The 25,938-nt window shown below is 45.4% G+C and overlaps 2 protein-coding genes across 8 annotated transcripts; both read right to left on the reverse strand.

Moving 5' to 3' along the window:
• Positions 1 to 230: 230 nt before the first annotated feature.
• On the reverse strand, positions 231 to 5,756 carry ZSWIM9 (zinc finger SWIM-type containing 9). 4 transcript variants are annotated; one of them, XM_081885481.1, is made up of 4 exons: positions 4,724 to 5,010; positions 3,861 to 3,961; positions 3,243 to 3,495; positions 231 to 2,440 (listed from the first exon to the last, which is right to left on the reverse strand). In XM_081885481.1, exons 3-4 carry the CDS (start codon positions 3,488 to 3,490, stop codon positions 1,069 to 1,071), a joined length of 1,620 nt encoding a protein of 539 aa, XP_081741607.1. In that variant the 5' UTR covers positions 3,491 to 3,495; positions 3,861 to 3,961; positions 4,724 to 5,010; the 3' UTR covers positions 231 to 1,068. The 4 variants fall into 4 exon arrangements, with proteins under 4 accessions (XP_081741607.1, XP_081741608.1, XP_081741610.1 ...); XM_081885482.1 differs by having other exon boundaries at positions 3,861 to 3,945; positions 4,706 to 5,010; XM_081885484.1 differs by lacking the exons at positions 3,861 to 3,961; positions 4,724 to 5,010 and adding an exon at positions 5,068 to 5,756.
• A 333-nt stretch (positions 5,757 to 6,089) lies between these two features.
• LOC309355058 (uncharacterized protein) lies at positions 6,090 to 18,102 on the reverse strand. Of its 4 annotated transcripts, none has more exons than XM_081885494.1 (4): positions 17,678 to 17,903; positions 11,515 to 12,462; positions 10,351 to 10,480; positions 6,090 to 8,648 (listed from the first exon to the last, which is right to left on the reverse strand). In XM_081885494.1, the coding sequence occupies exons 2-4, from the start codon at positions 12,346 to 12,348 to the stop codon at positions 8,176 to 8,178; spliced, it is 1,437 nt and encodes a 478-aa protein (XP_081741620.1). In that variant the 5' UTR covers positions 12,349 to 12,462; positions 17,678 to 17,903; the 3' UTR covers positions 6,090 to 8,175. The 4 variants fall into 4 exon arrangements, with proteins under 4 accessions (XP_081741620.1, XP_081741618.1, XP_081741619.1 ...); XM_081885492.1 differs by lacking the exon at positions 17,678 to 17,903 and adding an exon at positions 17,928 to 18,102 and having other exon boundaries at positions 6,091 to 8,651; XM_081885493.1 differs by lacking the exon at positions 17,678 to 17,903 and adding an exon at positions 14,096 to 14,217 and having other exon boundaries at positions 6,091 to 8,651.
• Positions 18,103 to 25,938: the final 7,836 nt, after the last annotated feature.

Below are 25,938 nucleotides of genomic sequence, written 5' to 3' on the forward strand. Positions count from 1 at the left end.
GGTAGGAGCTTAGATTTCCAGGTATCAGAAACAGGATCTTCTCAGTGTCTGTTGGTTTTTAAGAAGCTTGAAAAAAATTCAGTCCATTGTGGGTCTGAAATTTTTTAGTTACTGCTGCCCATACGCAAATCAATGCTTCATTTCTAATTGTTATTTTTATTTTTTAAAACTGTACGTACATTTCCTTCTGAGGATGCAACACTATGAAAGGCAAGATATAAATCTCTGAATGAATAAATAAATGAGTGAATTTATTAGATCAGATAGTCAGATAGCATGGTATACATCCATCCATTTAGACACATTGCTTATTCCTAGGGCTCTGTGCATTTGGCTACTAGGAGAACTAATACAAGGCATAAAATCCAGGTTCTGGAGTCAGTAGACATATTCAAGGTGGGGTAATTAAGAAGCCGAGGGGAGAGCTGAGCAGGACTGCTGTTGGTTGATGGCCTTTCGGCGACTTCCACCGCTCTCTGCCTCCTCTTATAACTAACAATATTAGAATATGCTTAACACCCTATCTTAGGCCGAGCTAGGCACACCTTTAGTCCACTGATTTCAGTAGATGGGTTCATAGAACTCTGCGCAGGATTGTGCTGCAAATTGCATAAAGTAATGTATACAGAATTTAGCTTTCCTCACAAAAAAAATGAGCTACGTTGGTGCACAATCTTTACATATTTTTTAAAGGCAGTGTGTACACAGATCTGCTCACTGAAAAAGGTCAGAACTTGGCAATTTTTAGCTGTGCTTTGACTTGCATAAAGAACTAACATCCTGGGAACACTGGAAGCTGCCTTCTACTGAATAAGACGATCGGTCCGTTAGTATTGGTCCTAGAATGTGGCAGTGCTCATGTGATGTTTTGTAGTACCCACCAAACCTTGGGCATATGGCTGGGTACTAGACATCTGTCCAGCTACGGCTGGTCAGTAATCTGTCTAGTGCCCCAGGCTGGATCACTTCCACCCAAAGAAGTGTGGCAGCCAGCATCTTCCTCGTGCCGGAGTGGCAATTACTGAAGTGGTTCTGCCACTTTAATGGACCGGCACTTGGGCAACATAGCTAGCATTCCTCCTGGCCTGTACAGTCTTGATGCCTATCTGGTGAGGTGGGAAGCAGGCAGGGGTCAAAGAGAGGCTCTCCAACCCAAAGGCGTGCGGCAAAGATGTGCCGGCAGGGCAGCTGGTGAGCCATGTAGATGGAACAGCTGCAAGTGGCCAGGTCCTGGCTCACCAGGAAAGAGCAGGTGCTTCCCTCCAAGAGGTAGCCCTCAGGCATGTCCTTGAGCTCATAGTGCGCATGGGGCACCAGGTCCAGTTCCTCGGCCACCAGATCAGCGCTGTCGGGCAGGCAGGCGGTGTGGTACAGCTCAGCTACAGGTGCCACGTTGAATGTCGAGGTCTCCACATGCAGGGCTTGGAGATCTAGTAGGCCCTGAACGCAGGTGGCCAACACCATAGGAGGGGTGAGTGCTGTCAGCAGCTTACGGCGGTGAGTGCTAAGGTGGTCGAGGAAGGAGCATTCCCGGTTCTTCTCAAAGGCCCAGCACTCTACCCACATGCCCTTGTGAGGGTGCCAGTGCTCCAGGAAGTACTGCAAAAAGGAGAGTGGGGCGACATCCTCCAGGTCGCTCAGGTACTGGCTGTAGACCCGCGGTGAGTCAGCATTTGCCAGGTTGAGCAACAGGTTACGGATCCGGTCCTCCTTCGGCACAGCCAGCTCGCAAGCTCTGCGGTAGAGGGCCTCCAACACCTGCAGGCGGCAGATCTGCACCCGGGCACATGGCAGGACCTCCTCCACCGCATCCAGCCCTGTCACCCCAGCCCCTACTGTGACCACCTTCACCCTCAACTTGATGTCCGGGGCACTCTGAACCAGTGAAGCCACAATGAATATAAGGAGGTCGGGCAGCCCCTGGCGTGCTAGACAGTAGGCCACCTCACGCCCGCACCCATTGGCATCTTGGCAAAGCACGGTGTAGAGCTCAAAGTCTGCATCAAGGCAGGCAGCGCGCTCCAGGAAGAGGCGAGCCGGGAAATGTTGCACAAGCTTGCGCATGTGCGAGGTGGCCAGGAAGATGCTGTTGAGGACAGCCACATCCTCCTGGAAGACAAGTTTGACTTTGGCCCCTGGATCTGCCTTGAAGAGAGCGTCCAGAACAGCCAGCAGGTCGCACATGCCCTTGTCTTTGGCTTTGCTGTAGTCCTCCAGGTTCCAGATCAGGTCAGGTGCCAGAAAGCGCTTGGAGATGCTGTTGGTGATGCGGATGGGCAGCCCTAGGCTGGCCCTCAGCTGGTGCCGCTTGAAGTGATGGGCAAACTCCAGCTCCGACAGGCGGTGGTTGTGTTCCAAGTTGGCCTCAATCACCACCAAGCGGTCCTTCTTGGGGCCCAGGCGCAGAGTGATGGAGGCTGGGCAGTCAATCTTCTCACTGCTGCAAAGGAGGAGATGGTGAGGGGAAAGGGTGTTCATTTAGTAAGAAGCGATAGCATTGTTGACACTGGACTCCAATGGATACTGGTAGGAACTGCTGTCACTGCCAGTCCCTACCTGTCTGGGGCTCCACCCCCGTCCCCCCATGGAGGAAATATTTCACATGGAGTGGGGGAAAATAAAAATATCTCAAGCATATTGTGGATTTTTCAAAAGAAATCTTCCATGGCTTCATTTTTTAAAAAAATAAAAAATTGAATGTATTGTAGTTTAGCCACCCAGAGTGGCTGCGCCAACCCAGCCAGATGGGCGGGGTATAAATATTATTATTATTATGACTATGACTATTATTAGCAGTGCTTATGTCAAAAAAGGCCAAGAGGGCCAACCAATTCTGTAGGTTTTATTCAGAACAGCATGACAAATTCTACACTATACACTTGGGATTCTTAATTGAGGAGTAATTACAACACAAGGAATATCTTGTTCGGTGAGGCCCTATGAAGAAATCCTAGGGTTCTGCTTTCTATAGAGCAGGGATAAGCAACCTGCGCCCCACCAGAAGTTGCTGGACTACAGCTCCCATCATCCTTGCCCACTGACCATACTGACTTGGGCTGGTGGAATCTAAAAGCATCTGGAGGCTAAGCTATAGAACAATCAATGTCTCTTTGAGGGTCTCAATTGTACTGGGGGAATGGGAATAGGAGAGAATTTTAGCTTGTAAACATCTTGGAGCATGGGGCCTGTGCAGCAGCATGCACACAGACGGCATTATATAATCAAACACACGATGGACTTACAGGCGGTTGCGTTGCACCGTGCTCTGCCCCACATAGGTCCCACTGTGCTTGCAGATGAGACGCACAAAACGGAAGCGGAGTGTCTCGGCGAGGCTGGGCTGATAGTGCAGCGGGTTCTGGCGCAGTGAGATCAGTGGCTTCAGGCTGGCGATGATGAAGAGCACTTTGTGCTTTTCACACCAGTCATCAAAGAACGTGCTGAATTGGTGCCAGGTGTGAAACTCCCGGCCCAGGCCGAGGTCCCCCATGGCATCTGTGAGCAGAGGAGCACAGTCATTCAAATCATAAAAGAAAGCAGAAGGAGGAGGCAGTGAGATTGGCCATTCCAGTGATGGCATTTGTAGCCAGCAATTTCCACCCAAAAAACTTCATATGTCTCTTAAGACACCTTCTGCAATCTATCCTTTCCTACAAGATGCATATCTCCATATTAAAATGCAGGCTTTTGTATTTTGTTTTAGACACATTATGTAAAACACTATTTAGATTCCACAAATCTGGACACGTGTTCTTGTTAAGTAGTTGAAGTTGCAATCCTATGCACACTTTTCTGGAAGTAAGTCATATAAGGAACTGGACTGCACATTTGTTACACAATTAAGGAAGCTAGTACAGTACCTGCCAAAGTGAATATGCTTAAAGTATTTTCTTTACAGAGATCCAGTATCCACTGGCAATCATGCCATGAAGACTTGTTGCCACTCTTGGAGAAAAGTAACCTGAAGAAAAAATATATCTGAAGATTTATAAAAGTACCAAATATGGGGATATTTTGAACTACTAGTAATTACCATGCCCATGGGAGGTTGTTGGTGCCTCTGAATTAAGACTGTAAGTAGCAAGAGATGTGATGCAGTTTTGGGGGTGCCCATTGTAAAGCTGAGGCAGGGCAGGGGATGCACTGCAGCTGTCATATCTAAGTCGTGACAATGTTCATGTACTACAAGAAGTATGGCATGTCTGCGTATGGGTGCAAGAATGGAAAAGTTAATGGCACCTGTCACTTGGGCTCACCCAAATGGACTGAAGTTAGTAGGAAACTGAAAACAGCTATTCCTGGGCTGGCACATATAAAACACAATGGTTTGCACAAATCTGAGCACACCTGCACACCCATTAATAGATGCACACTCACTCACTCACTCACTCACTCACTCACCCTTATTCATGCATGCAGACACAACAAAAACATGCATCATATGCTGCAAGAGACATAAATGTGTGCATTTAATCCATACAGCAGTAAATGCAAAAATATATATGCCTGTATGATGAGGAAGGGGAACATATGCTTAAATGAAAGTGCACGTATTTATGCATGCATTTTATAAGCTCGGCCAATTCGGAGCTGTGCGCTCTGGGGCCCCGACTCCCACCCTTCCAGCTTCAGAGAGCGCCCCCAGCTGTCTCTGGGAGTCCCAATCCCGTGTTACTCTCCGCATCCCCTCCGCCCGGCAAAGGACTCCGGATCGGACCCATACCTGGCCGGCTGTCTCCTCAACCCCTCCAGCCACCTTGGATCTCTGCCTGTCCGGGATGCGGCCACAGAGCCAGGCCCGCTCCCAGCGAAACAAACCCGGGCGCTCCGTCTCCCGCTTGCTGATTCCGGCTGGGCGACGGAGGCGAGCCGCGAGCTCCGCCTGCTGGAGCTTCCAGCAACGCAGCCTGTTCCGTGGACGGCAGCACTGCGTTGCCAAGAAAGAGCAAAGTCTAGGTGGCTGGAGGAGCAGAAGGGAAAGGATCACGAGGAGAGCTGACGAGGGAGGACGGCGCGCGAAGAAGAGGGTGCCTCTGAGCGTGTGCAGAGTGCGTTCCCGTCGCTTACCTGGCCAACGCCAAGTCGCGCACTCGAGATTAGGAGCTTGGCTTCGAACTGGGAAGTCGCAGTAGCTCGGCAATCTCAGCGCGCCAGGTGATGACCAGGGAAGAGCTGGGTTCGAACCCCGACTTAGCGATGGGGGTTCAAGTTAGGCTAGTGACTTTCTCACAGCCTTACAGACCTCCGATAAAGAAGGAAACTGCTGCGCCCCCCTGCGCTCCTCAGAGGAAGAGCAGGGCAAACATGTCACGAATTAGCAACGCATGCACACACACACACACCGGCTTCTTGCCGGAGGTAATGTCCTTAAATGAAATATTTTTGAAGGGAGGCTGGCTAATGCTCCCTTACTTTGCACGTGCTCACGAGGCCCTCTTTATTACCGTGGCGCGAAACAAGTTTTGTAGCTGGAGTCCTTTCTCTACAAACAAACTAGGGGGAAAGCTGCACTTGTTGAACTTCCGCCTGAGGGTCAGCTGCTAAAAGGCACAGGCGAAAGGATGGCATGGGCGTGTTATTTTGTGATCCGACTTTACTGAGGGTGGTCCTCTTGTTTGAAAGGCTCTCTTGCCCTCGCCTAGTTTAAAAATTGCTCATCGGCCCAGGGCCAGCCGACTGAGCGGGTATTCAAGCCCCTCCCTTGAGATGAATTTCATTTCGATTGTAGAAACCATTTCTAAATGTACGCCAGTATAAATGAGTAAATCCAAATCTGTTTCCTTCCTTTCTGAATCGTTAAGTGGATTTAGGAAGTGCTTCACTTTGCTCCTGGTGCAGAAGTACTGTCGTCTTGACACGTTGCCGCACGGCAGCTCGGACCCCAACGGCACGCAATACAAGTGCCAGGGCGCACCAGACGAGCCAGGGAGAAGAGTCCGGACTGCAGCTGAAATGAATGGAGCTGAAGCTGCCGGGGGAAGAAACAGCGCGCCAGAGCCAGCGAAGGATGAGCCTCGCCTCCCTCCCACCCACCCACCCCAGCCGATTGACAAGCATCTCGGCCACTCGCGAGGGTGCATTTGGGAGAAAGATGCGCAATTCTGCTGTGGCCGGGGCGCAGCTCACCTTGGCTTCATTACTACGCGAGCAGCTCTGGAAGGTGGGCGCGTGGAGAGATTCCTGAATGGGCTGCCAGGGCTCAATCTGCACAAGGTTGGGTGCCTGGGCGGACAGACAAGATGCCCCCTTTTGTGCCGGAGAAGAGAGAGCTGTGGTTGATGGGGGGAAATGTAGTATTTGTGCAGAGGGGTTATAGGGGTGTGTGAAGGAGAGGCTGAGTGTATGTATGGGCAGGACCACAGCCATCAAACCTGCAGAGTCCTTTGGGAAAGGCGTTTGTTATTCATTAAAACAATTCCTTCTCTAACGCTGACAGGAGACTTTAAAATAAAACAGAGCATTTTTAAGGAGGAGGATTTGGTAATCATCTCAATGTTTCTATTCTTAAAACACTTTGGCAGCTGGGCCCCATACAGTGCAATTCTATATGCATGTCAACTCAGACTGAAGTCCATGCCCAGTAAGTTGAGTGGAACTTATTTCTAGGTAAGTTAAGTGTATACGGAATTGGGAGTCTTAATTCTGCTTTGTGAGCTCTTTTCACAACAAGTTATGTAACACAGGTTCTATTCATCGTCCATGGGTTATAAACTAAGAGATAACAACTGAAGGATGGTTGTAGCCATCTTAAGCAGGATATGTAGAATTAAACATCGTTATTACAACATTAAACTTTTTTTAATGTGCAAACTACACAAAAATAAAGCTTTAATAAAAAATTTTTACGAAAACAATTCCTTTTTTTCTTTCTCTTTTTTTTAAAAAAACCCTAAAATTTACATATGCAGCTATAACCATTGCAGGTTTCCAAACATGCAATTTTGGTGTATCAACAGTGTTACAGGGGTTAAAACTGGTAGTGTTAGAAAGGCTTGAAATACTGAAACATGTTTTGACAGGCTTGTACAAATAAACAGAGGCAGAGTTCCAAAAGCTACGTTAGCCATACGCAGTAGGATTTTTAAAAACTCCCCCACCCTTTTGAATACCAGACCTCCCATTTCTTATCACAAACTACTTTTGAAATGCTTTAGTGGTATGGAAAGCTGTTATTTGAGGGAAAAAACACGAGTCCAAGGTCCCCCTGGGGCATGTGAAAATATGGAGACTCTCTTAATTCTTAAAAGTAAAAGTAAATTAATTGGGTGGGTGGGGAGAAAACTAGTTTAAGAGGGAGATCTCCTGCCACAAACTGTAAAAGTAGAAGTTTGAATGGACAACAAATATTCTTTATGAATTGCTCCACTTCTAAATTGAGAGGCTATGAAAAAAGAAACACAAAGAAAAGTTGAATGTCAGTAGAACAGATCTCCTCCACGTTGCAATAGTGAGTATGTTTTGTTAAAGACCACCATGAAGGAGGAAGTGGTTTGAAGGCCTTTGAGGTGACACATTACCAGGAGTTTGCTCCAAACTAACAGAATTCTGACTATGTCATTTCTTAGCCAAAATATGATTGGTTGGCACCCATCCACATGGCTTTCCAGGTCATCCAATACAGATACTTTGAGCTTGCATTCCTATTTATGATAATAAGTTTTGAGCGTGAAGCTTATCTTTTCACTGCTCAGATTTCAATATTCAGACAGCTATTCTGTCAGCTGAAAAGTGTGTGTATGTGGATAAGATGCCGTTCAATCACATTGTGTTTGTGTGTAGTTTTTACTAGTTCTGCATGTAGGTCCTGTGCAACTGACACAACAGGGATCCTTGTCCATCTTTCACTCTCTTTCACAACGGCATAAGGAGGAGCAAATATTTCCCACTGTAAATGCAGGTTGGGGCTTCTTTGCCTTCTTCCACCCCACTCCCCTCCACAAACTGACAAACATCCAAAGGAAAACAAACAAACAATCAACCCATCTGAGCTGCTGAAGGCATTCTTTGCTTCGATTATGTTAAAGGTAACCACCTCGTCATCTGAAGGCAGTTCCTGCTTCTAAAGAGTTCCAGGACAAAAATAAAAATAAAAAAGATCCCCTAGGTTTAGAGTATTTCCTAAAAAAAAAATTCTCTACATTCAAGTCAGCTACAATTCCCGCTTTTGCCTTCAAGTCAGCTGAAGGGCTCTTCTCTCTCCTGCATGCTCTGCTCTGCACTGAACTGCAGCCCGAAACTTTCTGCGCATTCGCAGCACCCGGCCTTCCTGTCGTGGCCCCCCTGGCCCGAATTCCACTTTGCATTCTTCCCGCAAAGGGAACAGCGGCTCGCTTCCTCCCGCAGGTGGGTTCTCATGTGGTTCACCAGGTTGAATTTGTGCAGGAACCTTTTCCCGCATTCGGTGCACTGGTGGGGCTTGACCCCAGTGTGGACCCTCCGGTGCCTGGTGAGGGTGGATTTGCGAGAGAAGTTCTTCCCGCATTCGGGGCACGGGAAAAGCGCGTCTTGCTTATTCGCAGGCTGCTGGCCGTCGACGTTCTGGCAGGCAAACTGGGCTGGCTGCAAGGTGGGGAGCATCCGGCTTCTCTGCTTCTTTATGCTTTCCTGTATTAGAAAGCCCCCCTCGTTTTTGGTCTGGATCTCTTCACCTGCTGGATGGAAAGAAAAAATCCCATTTTAAGCAATCTATCAGACTAGTAGAAACGCTTGATAATTTCTCTGTTGGAAAGAAGGTGGTGTGTGTGTGAGAGAGGTGCCAAAAGCTGAAGGGTTGCTGCTGGAAGGCATGCAATCTGATTTATAACCTATTGCTTCACCTCCCTTCTTAAATATGTGGGGACTAGTTAAGATTCTACATTGGGCAAGGGAGGCAGAAGTTTATTTAGGGTGGTCCACATGGTTCTTCTCTATCCTTTATAACCTCTCAATTAAGCATTTTAATTGTGGTCCGTTTTTTAAAAAAAGGAAATACTTATTACAGATTGGTTTGCTTTATCCTGAATTTAAATGTTGGTGGTGGTATGCTCCTGTTGTGGAGCAGCTATATAAATGCAGCAACTGAAACAAATAATCCTGTAAGGTAGATTGGACTGAGAGGTGGCGGCTGCACAGTGACATAATGAGCTTCACAGCCAAGGGGGGGGGGGATTTGAGTCCTATTTCAATACTATAATCATTACTAAACACTGGCTGTCAACTCTGCACACGCCCTGGCGCTGTCACCTCCAGTTAGTTACTTATTTACATAATTTATAACCTGGATCTTCAACATAAATTAATGCGTCCAGGGTGGTTAATAAAGTAGCAAGGAAAGTATACTTAAAAAAATAATAAATCATACAACAAACCATTCAAATAGACAGGAACCATCCAAAATTGTACAATGTTAAACATGCTAAGATTAGCAGCTCTTAACAGTCTGGGAAAACACAAATGTTTCCGCCTGGTTTCTAAATTATAGTACCAAGGGGGCTGCCTACAGAGGAGATGCCAAGGCTAGGAGCCACCACTGAAAAGGCGCTCTCTCTGGTTGCCTTGATGGGGGAATCCTGAGAAATGCCTTCTGTATGATGATCTCAGTGGACAGGCAGACTGATGCAGGAAGAAGGCAATGTAAAGGTATTTCAATCTTTAACCATGTAGGCTTCAAAGGCTAGGACCAACACTCTGAATTGCACAAAGCATAGAGAGAAACACTTAAGATCATACTAACACAATGAATGGTCCTGGGTTGGATCCAGACTTGTGCCGCAATTTTATATCCACGTCACTTGGGAGTAAGCCCCATTGAACTTCATGGGACTTACTTCTGAGTAGATGCACATAGTTTTGCACTACAAGCTAATTGCACTTGGTTCCCACACAGAAATCAAGTGGACATAAGTCTAACTGGCTAACTTTTCACTTGGGTTTTAATGGGAACTGAGTAAAACTACGTTAGTCTGGTTGCAGCCCATTACAAATATGAGTCTTAGCACTGAAAACAGGACTTAGCCTCATGACCTCTCTCAAATGCGTTCCACAAAAATATGCCATTTTAGACATGAATAACTGAGGCTAAGTCTGACTTCCTTGAAGCACAGAATCAATGCACAACAGAGGTGTCACGTGAGCCTATTTTTCTCCGAGGTACTGCACAACACACTGGCTACCTTGTGTTAATAATCCCAGAGCTGGGAACCCAGAGAGAAAGGGAGGAAATATTCCAAGAGGGTGGGGGGTGGAGAGAGAGAGAGAGAGAGAGAGAGAGAGAGAGAGAGAGAGAGAGAGAGAGAGACAGTGAAAAACAGTATAGGAGAGCAACTCATTAATACTCTCACCTGTATTAGAATGCTATTGCAAAATCCTTACCCAATGAAGTGGCATTTTCGTTCACCTCCTCCTTGGCATCTCTGCAAAGCATCGTCTGCCTGGTGTCCAAGGGCACTTGCTCAGTTTCTGGGAAGCTCACAGCCTCCTCGAGTACAAAAGGCCCCAGCACCTGAAAAAGCAGCAAGGACCCCATTCAAGCCAGAGAGGGGTATGTTCATAAGATCATACCATTGTAGAATTGGACATGTCAGTTCAAAAAATATAAAGGCTGCACAAGGTTCAGTCCCCGGAACCATCACTTTAAAAGGAGCACAGATTGGAAGGCAAGCAAGGAAAGAGCTCTGTCTGGAAAGCAACATTCAGTTGAGGAAGAGAGAGAGAATGTGCATGTGTACTGGACTAGGTGAGCAGAGGCCTGATTCAGGGTTCATTCAAATGTGCACAGTGAAGGGGGAGGCTTGAATTAACAGTGCAGGAGTTAAGGCATGGCTCCTGTTGCTTCCTCACATGCACTGCTGTCTCATTGTTATGAATCAGTTTAGCAAAGGACTTCACATTTAACAAAATGAAGTTTCTACATTGATGTTAGCCATTTCGTTTGCAAGCCACTTTTAACCGCAGCGTACAGAAAAGTTAAAATGAAACAAACCTCCCCCACATACCCTTCCTGTGAATATAGCTTCCAAACGGGACATGATTCCACACCTATCACACAAATCTCTCTGTATGTGCAACTTGTAGTGGTATAGTCCCTCTGTCTGTGAGGACTGCACCACCTCAGTTGTGTACATTCTGTTATCTTGGTGTGTATTCTGGGACTGTGACCATGCAGTACATACCATTTTAAAAAGTTAGACTCATGAATCAGCTTATAGTGTTTTTTGGTTTTTGTTTTTAAAAAACTAGCATAAGCCTTACGAAATTTGTCCAATACTGGATGAAATATTACAAGCTCAAAAGAAAAGGCAGAGTTTCTAGCCTTCAGAGCACAGCACACCAGCACCCACATAGCAACCACTACTCTTAGGGTTTTATATGCATTCTTGTGCACAAATGGCAAAGAAAAACTTTTTAATAAATATAAAACTAATATTCCCCAGGGTTCTGCGCAAGCATTTTGATCTTGCAGTAGACCTCAGCAACATGATCTAAAACTTCCTCAGCTTCCTAAATCTTCCAGTTACTACTACAAAAAGTTCTCACCTGCTGATCCCACCTCTCGCCTTCCTGCTGTTTCAGCAGGAAATGCTCTGCCAGGGTCACGGCCTGAACGCAGGTCTTGGGGCGATATTCCTGAACCCAGTCCTGCATTTCCTCTGGCAGGATGGTCAGGAACTGCTCCAGGACCAACAGCTCCACAATCTGCTCCTTGGTGCGGTTTTCTGGCTCCAGCCAGCGGTGACAGAGCCCTCGCAGGCGGGCGCAGACCTCGCGAGGGCCCTCGGCCTCCTGGTAGCGGAAGTGCCTGAAGTTCTGGCGCTGCCTCTCCAGACTGACGGCATCCTCTCGCAAGATGGCGGCCTTCACTTTCCCATAATCCCCGCTCTCTCTGGGATCCAAGTTATTGTAGGCCTGGAGCGCGGCTCCATTGAGGGCGGGCATGAGCCGCGTCACCCACTGTTCCTTCGGCCACTTGCAGGCCTCAGCCACGTCCTCAAAGGTAGCCAGGTAGGTCTCAACGTCTTCCGTCAATGTGAGTTCTGGCACTTGCAGGTTCCTCCACGCCGGCGACTGAACTGGTGTGAGATCTGGAGTTGGCAATTCCTGTTGCCCCTGAATCTCCCACCGCTGGGGTGTTTCCAGCCGTTCGCTCCTGGTCTGCTGAGGTGTTATCAGTCTTAGGCCGCCTCCAGCTGTCCCAACCTGCACAATACGATAGGTTTTCACTGAACCCTCTGATATCCCCAGTGCGTCAGAACCCATTGGGTCTGGCTCCTTCTCCATTTTCACTGATGGCTGCACTCTTTGCTCCAGTGGTGCCGGACACTGGAGATACTGAGCTACCATATTCCGCTTGGCTGCCATTTTCCTCCTCATTTTTGAATCGGTTTCTGAGTTTATGTGGCCTTTCACTAGGGTTTCCAACACCCAATTTGCCACTAGGAGAGGCTATCAGCTGCGGAAAGCTCCTATGGCTGTCTTGATGCCAACCTAGAGGGGTGATAATTACACAAAAATTGGTAAGAATTAGAACCATTTAAATTGTAATTTCAGCAACATTATTAACAAGGCAGCAGGCTTCAATCAATCCATAGGTCAACAAGGGCTCCTAAAATCTACCATTTTGCCAGTCTTGTGAAAGAGATTTCTTATGCTTGAAATATCATATTAGCTAGAATGAAGGAACAGAAAGTTCAAGCAAAACAAACAAGCAAAAACAATCTGATTCTGTCTTCTGAAAAGGGTGTGTAACAGTGGTACGTATTTGAAAATAAGCAACACATTTCTTGCAAACCTCTTAGAGGTTTTACTACAGTCAATCAGTATACATTTTGTAAAATAAGCAAGCACACATTTTGGCTCCTTCTGCATCGAAAAGCGGGCTTGGTTACATTTAAAACTGTCTTCAGAGGCCGCCCTACATATAACACATTGCAGTAATCTATCCTAGAGGTTGTCAGAGCGTAGACAACATTAGTTAGGCTATCCTTGTCCAGACAGGGGTGCAGCTGGCCACCAGCTGAAGCTGATGGAAGGCACACTGTGCCACTGAGGCCATCTGAGCCTCAAGCAACAGCAAGGGATCCAGAATATGGTTACCAGATTTTTTCCAATGAATCTGGGGACTCTCTTATTTTTTTTGAAGCTGAGTAGCAACAGGAAGCCAGTAGTAGGGATGGTGAGGCAAAGAAAGATCCTGGGCCCAAGCACACATGCATATTGTATAAAGGTGCAAAGCCCTTCTTTTGCACCCTGTGAAACATAAATGCACAGTTTTTTAATAAAACTGGGCAATGGCCACCCGCCTGCAACTCCTGAGCCTTCCCCGATCAGTCAAAACAAAGGGGGAAGGGGGCAGGAGATCTGTACCGCTGGACATCCCCGGTTCCCCTTCAGCAGTGGCAGCAGCAGTCAGCAGCCTGGAGCCAGCCTGGTGGCGCAGTTGGCTCTGGCTGGCTTCAGGAGCTGCTTGCTGCTGTGGTGACCACCAGTTTGCCTCCCGGAAGTCTCCATATGATGTGTCTTGTGCGCAACACATCATATGGGGACTTCCGGCGAGGGAAAATGGCAGGTGCCATGGCAGCAAGCAGCTCCTGAAGCCAGCCAGAGCCAACTGCGCTACCAGGTCGACTCTGGGCTGCTGCTGCTACATTTCAGATTTGCAAATCTGGAGACTGTCCCCAGGAACATCTGGCAACCCTAATCCAGAAGTACCCCCAAGCTGCGAACCCGCTCCTTCATGGGGAGCATAACCCCATCAAGAGAAGGCAAACCTATTACTTTTTTTACACCAGAGAAATCTGGGAACACCTAGTGCGATTCTGAGCCAGATCTTGGGGCTACCTTCTTTCCCCCTGCCTACACACATTTGTTCACCTCAGTACCTGCAAATGTATTAACTGATACACTTATTAGACTCTGTGTGTGTGTGTGTGTGTGTGTGTGTGTGTGTGTATATATATATATATATATATATATATATATATATATATAGCAATCCTACTATGCCCTGTTCAAAAACCACTGCAATAAAATCAAACAAGCGAAGTAAAGGATGAAGTCAGGAAAGGACAGAAAAATGAAACACAGGGTGTTTTTTGAGGGGGGAGTGGGTAGCTCTTACTGGTCTGATTTCTCACGTGCAACGGTGCTTCTTGCCAACCAAGAAGTCCAGCGAGCATCAGCTTGCACCCTTCCAAGTCCACCCAAGTGTTCGCCACAGCTGCCTCAGATAGTCAATGCCTTAGCCCCACTTCTTGCCTTTGCAATTCCCATTGCTTTCTGGAATGGATGGCACCACTCCTCTCCGCCCTCCCCCTACCCACCCACCCTGAGCATGCTCAGATCAACTGGGCTGTGCAACTGACTAGGCCTCATTGCACCCATGTGGTCACAGACCACTTTGTATTTCCCACAAACAGTAGAGCACTGTTAAGAATGTATGCAATTGGCCGAGCATTGCAGACAAAAGGCCAGCCCAGGAGAGAGCATTGGCTTCACAAAAGAAGGCCATCAACTTAGCCGGACTGCCGGGCTCCTTTCTTTTCCAGGATTCTGCCCCCACCCATGCACAATAATCACCTTCACAAATACATGCGCATTATTATCTGCCCACAGTGCTTAGTTTCTATGGCCACATGCATACCAGAGTTTATACTTCTAAAAAAGTTGTTTAAGCCTCCAGGCAGGCCTAAACTGTGTGGTTTTTTTTTAGCCATCTATGTGCAGGGATTAGCACATTCTTAAGAACATTATCACTTAACTACAGAAAAAGATAAATTCTGTGCCTTTTAACAACAACATTAGAAGCACTTTCCTGCTATTTACCAGTTGACTTCTGTTGGTCATGCAGCTGTGAAATACCTGAAACATTCACTTTTTAAAAGGGAGTATTGTTACCACATACACAACATCACATCCTTCTACTTCACATAAATAAACCTAAGTATTAATACCAGCCTCTGGTTCCACAGGTTTAACACAGATTTTTTAAAAAAAACACAATTCCCCACTCCCTTGCACATAAGCACCCATTCAAAGGGTGAGGGAAATGGCTGGCTTTAACCACCCATGTTGGGATTTATAGGGGAGAGCTGCTCATTCTAAATACACCTGGGGAGGAGATGGGGGTCACCACATACAGCAGAATGAGGTGGGGGAATCGTGGGTCACTAGAAAGGGCAGTATCATTTGAGATTGTGGGAATGGGCAACATTTGCACCTCGAATAATAATAAGAAATTTAAAAAGTCACAACAACAACAACCCACAGACACCGGGGAAGTTGAGGCAGTAGGAAATGGTCTGAGATCAGCTTCTTAAATTGCTAAGTTTTTTTGTTTTTTGTTTTATCTGCAGGAAGCTTGGCAGTGGGAGAGCCAACAAAAATGTCCCCACCTTTGGTCTGAAGTGGTGTAACCCACCCCACCATCTCTAGATTCTACCACCAGCTCATCCTGCCACTTGAGGAGACCCAGGCCCTAGCGACAGCCTAATTGAGTTCTGCAAAACACCTGAGAAGTTGCACACTGGATTGGCTTGTGAGAGCTCCTCAATGATGTATGCTGCATAAAGTGCTGGAGCTCTCAAGATTCCAAGAAACCTTTCCCTCCACTCGTTGAAGTCAGCTGTGCCTTTTTTTTTCTGGGCTCCAGTGCTCTTAACAACTACATGACAGGAAGCAATTGAACAGGTGCAGCAATTCAGAGCCAGGAGAAGAGGTTGATAGGGGAAAGTTTATTCTGCTAAGTTTCTGCCCCTTATGCAGCTGTTGAAAAACAAAGAATGCCTGCCAGATGGTGGCTGCCCTAATGCTCAGGAAAAGGCACTTTGCACATGTTCAGAGGCACCCTCTATAAATTTTATCAATAATAAGCACTAAATTACCCCAGCATAGCGCAAGTATGATTTCCAGATTCCAAAATTAAAGCCTGGTTTAAACTCTGAATGTGACTATGATTGGTGGGTTAATCAGATGCATCAAGAGGGAGGCTTTATTTACAATTGATAATAGGTAACATTTTAAACTTTCTGATGGTAAGAGATGTTCAGCTGTGGAACAGCCTCCCTTTGAAGGTGGTGGATTCCTGTTTTGGAGGTTTAGAGGCAGAGGTTGGATGGCCATCTGTCAAGGATTAGTTGAGATTCCTGCATTGCAGGGGGTTGGACTAAATGACTCTTGAGGTCCCTTCCAACTCTACAATTCTATGTTTCTATGACTGTTTGAAATATAGCATGGTTTAGCTTCTTTTAAGACACTGAGCCATTAGTCAGCATCTATTCCCTCTGGAAAACAGGAACAATATTTGAGGTACAATGCATTATGGCTGAATGGGTTTTAATTGATTGTTTGATTTGCATATGAATAAAACAGTAGTTTTGGAGGGGGAAAGTATTCTTCGCTTGTTTGTATGTGACAGTTTAGAAGAGGGATTAACTTCTGTGTGGGTGTGAAGGGGGAAAGCCCACCATTTAATATCTTACCCCTATTTGTCAGGGATGCCTTTGCAGCTGATTAAACTGCAGTTAGTTAATCAATTACAGATTGCAGCTTTAGCTAATATCACAAAAAGAAACACGAAATTCTAAAACACTTTCATGCAGTTTATAACAAGGCAGGGTGCAAAATCTCCAACCCCCTTTCTCCTTACCTCGTTTCCTTACATCTACCGCCCCCCCCAGTAAACAGCATGACTCACTTTACAGTGCCCAGTCCAGATGTCAAAACGGAAGATACAGTAAATGATTGCCATGCTGTGAATCAATAAATAATTCTCCACACTTTAGATGAGCTCTGCACATGTATTAATTGTAGAAAAGGAAATTTTGGCAGGTGCAATTCTTCCAACCCCTTCAGTACTATTGCACCAGAACACCCTGTCCCTGCAGAAACTCCAGTCCAAAGCTCACAAGCAATCCTATGCACGTTGACTCAGCAGGAAGCCCCACCGTGTTCAGTGGACCTTACTCCCTAGTAAGAATGTTTAGGATTGCAGCCTCAGTTTATCAAAACGCTAAACCAAAGAAAAAGTGCATGATGTTCACTCTACAGCACACATAGATGTAGCTACCTAGTCTTCACACTAAGCTATAGCCTAAACATATCTGCCCGGGAGCAAGTCTCAATGAACCCGAATCTGATTTACTTCCGAGCAAGCGGGCGCAGGATCAGGCTGCACAGACCCTAGGCGACAGGTTTAGTGGGGCTTGGTCCCAAAGAAACGTGCATAGGATTGCAGGCATATTTACCGGTATTTAATGACTTGACTGAAGCCGCTTTCTTGCCAGCGTTACTGGTGAGCGCCCTTAACTCCTCCCATTGCTCTCGCAGGGTCATAAAACAGGCTATTAAGAAGCATTTCTAAACCCTCCTTTGACAGCCGAAATAAATTAACGTTCCCTCCCGCAAGATTTTAAGTGGTCTGGACTAGACTCTCTCTGTCTCCCCACCCCGCTATCCTATCTAGTCAAAGAGAAGCAAGGGAGCACTTTTTAAAAGCGGCAGGTAGTAACGCCGGTTTCCACCCCCACCCCCGGAGAAGTCATTTCTCCATCCAGCAAGTTTCCAGGTTATTCAGAACTCTTCGCCCGGCAGCTGATGCGCTGCTCATTTCTACGGTCTACGACTGCACAAAGCAAACGGGCAGAGGAGCAGGTGCAACCAGGTACCTAGAACATTGCAGCAGCTCAGGACGAGGCAACTATACCTTTGGTGAGCCCTGGCTGAAATTAAGTTCTGCCCGGCAGCATGCACTAAACACAAATCACGGCAGGGTGGCTAAAAGGTGCAACTCTCATCTGTGTCTAGTGGTTCTGAAAATGCAACTTTCGCCAGGGCGGCTGCTGCGGCTGCTGCTGCGGGCTGTTCTGCTTGAGCTTCTGCCGGCGGTTAATTTCCAAATAATAAAAAAAGAGGTACCGGGGCTCAGAGCTGCCCGGAAACCACATCCCTCTGACCTGGGAAGTCCTTCCCCCTGGTGATCCCAGATGTGTGGGAAATTGGCCGTGGTTATGCAGCGGCGTTGGCAAAACACGTTGTCTATGTTCAGAGGCACTTTCCTCTCGCTCGCTCTTTCATTTGTTCCCGGCGATGAGCTTCCCGGCGTTGGAAAAAAAGGCACGCGGCGCTCATATCCGTTTCAAACGAAGCCTTAAATTTTTGCTAATTAAGACGAGAAAGGGTTAACGGGCGGAGCTTTCTGGGTCCTAGAGCCGCCCCGGTTGTTTTGGAAGTAGGGGCTTCCTTTTCCCGCTGCACAGCTGGGGAATGCAAGATCTTTTCAGGGTGAGTTGGGGTGGCTGTAACGGGGACACAATCGGTGTGTGTGTGTTGGTGGATAAAGAAAGCCAAACAGAACAGATAAACTACAGCTGGGTTTTTTGTTTTGTTTTTTACCAGTATGGAACAAACTGCGCTCCGGTTTTGCGCACATCGACTTGGAAGTTCCTCTAAGCTCCTTGGGTCTTATTCCCGGTAAATGTGAATAGGATCGCAGCCTCAAAGTGATTGCTCAAAAAAACCCCAACCCTCCTTGTTTGTGCTTGCTTTGTAAGTTTGCTGCCTAACAAGTGAATGTCCTACTTCCGTGCACCAATAGTTTTATACAGTGCAAGTCGAGTTCAGAAAGTCTGCAAATTCTACCGTTTGGGAGCTAACTTTTAAGTGGAATTGTTTTCCCACACGCCTTTTTTTTTTAAACGAGCAGCGTCAGGTAGAATAGCCAACTTTTCAAGTGGACTCTATGCAGCTCTGCCTTTCATAGCGACTTCCTGTGCAGACATTAGCAGTAGATAACGTTTCATCTCCTTGATGTGTTTTGGGGGCGGGCAGGCCGGGATCACCTGTTGGATTGTTAAAGGCCACAAAAACCGCCAAGGCCCATTAGCTGGTTTGCTGGCGCCAGGACTCTGGTCTGACTAGGGAACCTGGAAGTCTTAGAATATGTAATGATCAGAACTGTGGTTGTTCAGTGGGTGAAAGAAAGGTCCTCTTTGCATGTTCAAAGACAAAACATTTAGGGACCAATTGGGAGGCTGACACTACTTGTTTGTTCTTCCAGTAGCATAATGTGCTGCTGTCACCTGCCATCCCAGTTTTGCGCCGTGAATTGCAAACAGAGACTCTGTAAACGTAATAATAATGATATATTCTACCCTGTTTCCCAAGTAGTTCAGGGCATCATCAACATTAATTTCATTTAACATTACCTTTTTGCAATGAAGTCTCAAAGCGACTTGAAAACAGTAAAATACAGGCTATAAAAACAATTTATAACCAGAGAAGGTTTAATCACTAGTAGCAATATACATAAAATGCTCATCCAATAATAAATAAGAGTCAAGTCCTACCCACCCCACTAAAAGATGAGCACCACCACATGAGGCAAAATGAATTAACCGGAGGCCTGGGTGAATGGAAAAGTCTTGGGCTGGTGACTGAACATTGACAGAGATGGGGCCAAGTCTGTCTCTCTGAGAATACAGGTTTTCCATCCTTTAATACAACAAGAACCCTGTGTAGCAGGGTAAACTGACAGACCATTGATCACTCCCACACCCTCAGTCAAGCTTCCACAGCTCTAGTCTTTCCCTGTAGGGCAGGTGTTCCAGCCTAGCCCCAAGCCCCCAGCCCCCAAATCACTTTGGTTCTCCTTTTCTCCCCCCTGTAAGTTTTTACAATATCCTTCTTGAGATGAGGCAACCAGCACTGTACATAGTGTTCCACGTGTGGCCTCATCAAAGATTGGTATGATATTGGCAATGTTCTTTGCTGTTCCTTTCCTAATAATTCCTAGTGTGGAATCCACCATCCTCATGGCTGCTGTACATTGCACTGCCATTTCCATGGAGTTGTTTGTCACAACAGTCCCAAGATTTCTTTCCTGATCAGTCGCTGCCAGTTCAATATATGCGAAACTAAGATTGTGGGGGGTGGCTTTTCTATTTGCTTTTTGCCCCAGTGCGATCACACAGCACTTAGCTTGCACCAAACATCATTTGTCATTTATCTGGCTTTATTGTCCATTCACCCAGCTTGGAGAGATCTGTGTTTGGAGCTTTTCACGTTTGCCTTGTATCTTCACCACCTTAAATAACTTGGCATTGTTAGCAAACCTGATGACCACAGTGCTCACTTCCAGCTCCTGTTCAATTCCTAAGAAGTTTTGCAAAACCGAAATAAATAAAATCTCCTTTTATTTACATACACTCGATATTGCCAGCACTATTTGCCGTTCAATGCAAGTTGTTCCAGTACCATACACAATTTTCTTTTTTGACTTTTTTGAGGAATATGCATTACAAGCACAGTCCAGCTCTTACCAATGTTTACTGCACCGTTCCTATACTTCAAAATCACCTGCCAAAAAAGCTGTAAATACACCCTGCCCGGCACCTGCCCATTAAGTGTTATTGTGGTTAATTCTGCAGGCAGTGTCTGTTTCCTTATTACTAAACAGCTGTCAAGCATTACCATTTCCTAAATATTTATATGCATGCTGGTGAGTGTAGAGAGTCTGGCACAGAACAAAGGGCCCAGAGCTAGTTGCAGAGTGTAATTTGATACAGGTGCACTCGCCAGAACAGCATACCTGAGGCTGATAAAAAAGTCCTAGCTGAGTTTGGCACTGCCTCCCAGTAGTTCTAGGGACATAGTTATTCCTTTTTTAAACTCCTCAATTGTTTCTTTGTTTTATTTATTTATCATGTGTATATTGCACCGTTCCTCCAGGATTATCCCATTTTTATCCTCAGAACAGCCATGAGATAAAATAGAGAGCTGGCCATTGATGTATATGTTCCATTTTTAGCTCATATTTTGGGTGGCATGCATGGGACTTCCCTGCCACTCCTCATCTGCACAGCAACCCTGTAGGATCCTGATTGACCCAAGGTCATGCAAAGACCTTCATGGCAGGGTGAAGCTTTCGACTGAGTTCTCCATGGCTCAAATGCAGCACTGTTCAACAGGATACTGGCTTTCAGTAGCTACTTGCTCAAGACCAGTCAACAAGTACAGATGTGAACCTAGGTTTCCCTGCTCCCAAAGTTCCAACATCTGATCTACCACAAGTTTCTCTTGTTGTTTCTTTTCCTGTTTGCATGCCTCCTGTTTGGATTTATATCTTTAAAAAAAAATTATTGCTCTAAAGCCAAATATGCCTAGAGGCAGCTGGTTGCCATTACTGTATTAAATGTGTTCAACTTTATCTTTGCAAGAGTCCATCTTTAAAGGGTAGGGATGGAGGAAACTTCTTTCTGTGAGATGTGGAAGTAGATGGGGTTACACAGCTGTGTGATGGGGGACAAACAAGAAAAGCAGATACAGTGGTACCTCAAGTTACAAACGCTTCAGGTTACAAACGCTTCAGGTTACAAACTCCACTAACCTGGAAGAGTTACCTTGAGTTGAGAACTTTGCCCCAGAATGAGAACGAAAATCGTGTGCCGGCAGCGCAGTGGCAGCAAGAGGCCCCATTAGCGAAAGCACACCTCTAGTTAATAACAGTTTCAGGTTAAGAACAGAGCTCCAGAATGAATTAAGTTCATAACTAGAGGTGCCACTGTAGTTGGAACTGAGGAATAGGTGAATATGTGCAATAGATTAGAAACAAAAGAATGCCCAGAGTAGAATGGGAGTAATGGAAAAGATGAAGAACATCTGCGGGACAGCGGAGTGAGTGAGCATAATAGAGAACATTACAAAGTTAGGGCTTCTTTAATTTGGCAGTCATCTGTGTTAGTTTCCCAGAAAAGGAGTAAATAATCCAGGCAGGACAGAGTGCAGCAATCTGTGTGCAGAAAAGGTGGTGCAAATACTTTTTTTAAATTTTATCCTCATACATTGATGCAGCATTCCTTGCTAAAAAACAAAGCTCTAAGTGTGTGGCTTGGGGCTACGCTGCCTTCACAAAACTGGCTGCTTCCAATTGCTTCTTCCCGTGGTTTGTGAATGTGCTCTTTCACACACAGCTGCTCCTATTGGCTCAGCAAGCTGCTTAAGCCGGTTTGTGTAGATTGCAGCTACTGCGAGCCTTTAAACCTGCGCAGGCTCTTTAACTTCTTCGGTGGGTGGGGGCTGAGATGCCTTCCCACAAGCCCCTGGGGCTGAACATGAGATCGCCATAGACTTGGAAGTGTAGACTGACGCGCAGGGTCCATTTTCTGGTTTAGATGCTCGGGGAAGATCTACAGACCTTTCGGATGTTTGCTTTGATTGGGCAAAAACGTCCATTCCTCCCCACCAAACGATAGCAGCATAGACAGGAACTCGTTCCTTTTCTGAACTCGCATCTCTTTTTGTATTTAAATTGTTTGTTTGGCTTTTGAACATTGAATAGGACCGCATGCCTGCATTTAATTTAAAGGAGCGCAAGGTTTCTGTAGGCAATATAAGTGCTGGATTTGGGCTGGGAATCTGATGTTTGTTTCCTGGCTACAAATCAAAACCAACTTCAGCCTCACGTTTGGCTTGCAGTATTAATAGTGGGCTCTGTTACTTCTTGGTAACAGCCTACGATCTTGCATGAAGTAAGAACTAAGTTAGAAAGGCACAGTCTTGTGTCTTTGCTGTTAATCTTGGATTTCTTCATCACTCCTCCTAATATCAAACTCAGGTAGTGTGTCCTAACAGGGTTGGAGCTAAAATGATGCCACCGAGAAGCAAAAGAGAAGTACTGATATGCTTTAGGGAACCCTAAGGTATGAAAACTATTATTATTATTATTTAGCCCCCCCCCCCCGAGAAACAAATACAAACAGCCCAATGAAGACTGGGTAGTAACCACAGAACGTTGAATGTCTGTTGGAAAAGAAAAAAACATAGCTTCTCCCCTGGGACAGTAAAAGAAAAAGGAACCAGGAAGCTTCAAATCTCTGTGATGGTAAAGGTAAAGGGACCCCTGACTGTTAAGTCCAGTCGTGGATGACTCTGAGGTTGCGCGCTCATCTCGTTCTATAGGCCAAGGGAGCCGGCGTTTTGTCCGCAGACAGCTTCCGGGTCACGTGGGCAGCATGAATAAGACACTTCTGGCAGTGCATGGAAACGCCATTTACCTTCCCACCAGAGCGGTACCTATTTATCTACTTGCACTTCATGCTTTTGAACTGCTAGGTTGGCAGGAGCAGGGACCGAGCAACGGGAGCTCACCCTGTCATGGGGATTCGAACCGCCGACCTTCTGATTGGCAAGCCCTAGGCTCTGTGGTTTAGACCACAGCACCACCCGCGTTACTAATTATTATTAGTAGTAGTATTGTTATTAATAATAATTTTATTATCTCCTGAGCAGAGGTGACATGATTGCTAAACCACCTGTGAGGGCATAGGGATCTTGCTCTTTTTAAAAAGTGAATGAATAAGTTATAAATTGAAGGATGAGATGGGGCCATTGCCGTGTTGCTGCAATTTCACATTTGAAATTGTGGCGAGGGGATGCATGCAGGTTAAGGATTAGACACAGTCTCTTTTGTTGGGTTTTGATCCAAATTCCACTCTCCGCTTTAAAATAATAATAATTCTGGACTGTTACAGGTGTTTTCATATAGACAGTACTTGCCTCCTGAGAAGTACAGTCAGATTTGTTAAAAAATAAAAATCAATTCTGCAACAAGCAGTATGTGTTTAGCTCCCTCTGGTGTTTAAGTTTTAAAATGACAGGCTGTCAAGTATTTGCTGTCAAGTATTTGCTAAATGGGAAAGAAGTCAGATGGAAAATACTGTGTTACATCAGAGACGTTTTCCAAATTAAAGGTGCAAAAAACTCTCATGGTCTCTTTAGCAGTGTATTATTATTATTATTTTTTAAAAATCTCTTGCAGCCACAGCTGGTCTTGGTCACGTAGCTCCATTGTTGCTCAGCCACTTAGCATCACTTCTTTTATCTTTGGCCCAGATTCCTTCTGTGAAATGTCACAACAAGCATGCACAGAGTGCCTTTTCCTCGTGGCCAAAATTTGATCTCACAATTTCAGTGGTGCTGTTTAGGTAATTTTAGACCCTGGACTCTCAAACCCTGGACTCACTTTGGAGAAGGCCTGCTTTTGGGGTGCTGCTGGATGATTTCAGCAAATTCTTATTTGATAATCTTGGTGACCTTCCTGGTCGTGTGTGTGTGTGTGTGTACTTTAGGTAACTGTCACGCTTTTAATATCATTGCACCACCAATCAGAAGTTAGGTAGGCTAACATACTCAAATGAAGGCCAAGGAATACAAGAAGAACATCATCATCATTTCATTGTTTATACTCCACCCATCTGGTTGGGTTACCCCAGCCATTCTGGGAGGCTCCCAACACATATTAAAAACATAATAAAACATTAAACATGGACTGAGAATATGGACTCAGTTTTGTGTGTAGACTTTTCTAGATTTGAAAATCCTGATCTTGAAGACTCTGTAACCTATCAAGGAACCTATGCACTTCATTTGTGCTCCTCCTTCAAACCATCACAGAACACAGGAGTCAGATGGGGCTAGTGACATTATTGAAAGGAGTGTTCTTTCCCATTTAAGACTCCTAAGTATCAGAAGGTGTTGATTTTTTTTTGTACATTACTGTCAATGAATTTTTATTAACCACATAATTAGTTTGTACAGTGGTACTTCAGGTTAAGTACTTAATTCGTTCTGGAGGTTCGTTCTTAACCTGAAATTGTTCTTAACCTGAAGCACCACTTTAGCTAATGGGCCTCCTGCTGCCGCCGTGCCGCCGGAGCACAATTTCTGTTCTCATCCTGAAGCAAAGCTCTTAACCCGAGGTACTATTTCTGGGTTAGCGGAGTCTGTAATCTGAAGTGTATGTAACCTGAAGCGTATGTAACCCGAGGTACCACTGTAATTTGGAGCTGCCCAAATACACCTAGGCAATGTCTTATTGAAGCTCAAGACTATTTGAGTGTGTGGTTTAGTATTGTCCATACTGACGGGCGATAGCTCTTCAGGGTGTTAAGAAGAAGGTCTGTCTTACCAGCTTCTCCAGATTATGTACTTCCTTGAATGAAATATACGGTATGCATCTTTTGGAGCAAGAGGGCCCTGAAATTAGCTTGCAAAATGTCATTTTAGAAACAACAAACCAGCGAATAAAACATCAATTTAATATAAGCAACGAAAGCAAAGAATAAGTTACATTTACCCTATCATTGCTCTGTTAAGTTCAAATCATGTATCTTTCCACCACAAAAAAGGAAAAAGTGAGGGAAGCTCTATTTTGCAAAAGGTATACAATGGAAATTTAGAGCTGACTCTTCCCCATCCTTTATTATTTATGAAGTGAACTGAATAACGCTTAGAGGACTTAGAATTTAATTTAATTAGAAGTATAATTGCTCATATATCTTCAGTTGGGAGGAAGGAGTCTGTAAACTGCCAAGGAACTGATAAGGTTCTTTACTGAGTCAGCTGGAGTTTGACAGACTGCTCTTCTTCCCAGGCTGAGAGGAAAAATGGTGACAACAGGTAATATTTACTGGGACAGAGTGACTTTTGCAGCTGTTGTTAAAGTTGCAAAACAATGAAGCATGGGATGGAGCAAATGAGAAATTTCTGGAACAGTAGGATATCAGCTTCAACCAAGGCAAGACGCATAACAGCAACAACTGGGGGAAAGAAAGACATAACATCTTACAAGGACAGGAAGGAACACCATGGACAGAATAATTGTCATACACAGAAAGATATAGGATATAGTTTGAGTTCCTCACTTGTAGTTTTATAAATTATTTAATGTATCAGCATAAATAGAAGTTATTAATATTGCAGTTGTTGTATGAGGGATTATTATTATGACTGGAATGTAATTGGAATTAATAAGATTTTGAATGCAGAAGTAAAGAAAACCATGAAACCATCACATATAGCACATGGGGGAGGGAACTTTAACTAAATTATATAATTTGGTATTTGAATGATTGGTATTAATAATTGTATTATAAATTGGTATTGTTATAATGAGGCTGTTATTGGACT

The sequence above is a fragment of the Podarcis melisellensis genome (genome assembly GCF_964234715.1).
Source record: "Podarcis melisellensis genome assembly, chromosome: 13".
NCBI classification, from domain to species: domain Eukaryota; kingdom Metazoa; phylum Chordata; class Lepidosauria; order Squamata; family Lacertidae; genus Podarcis; species Podarcis melisellensis.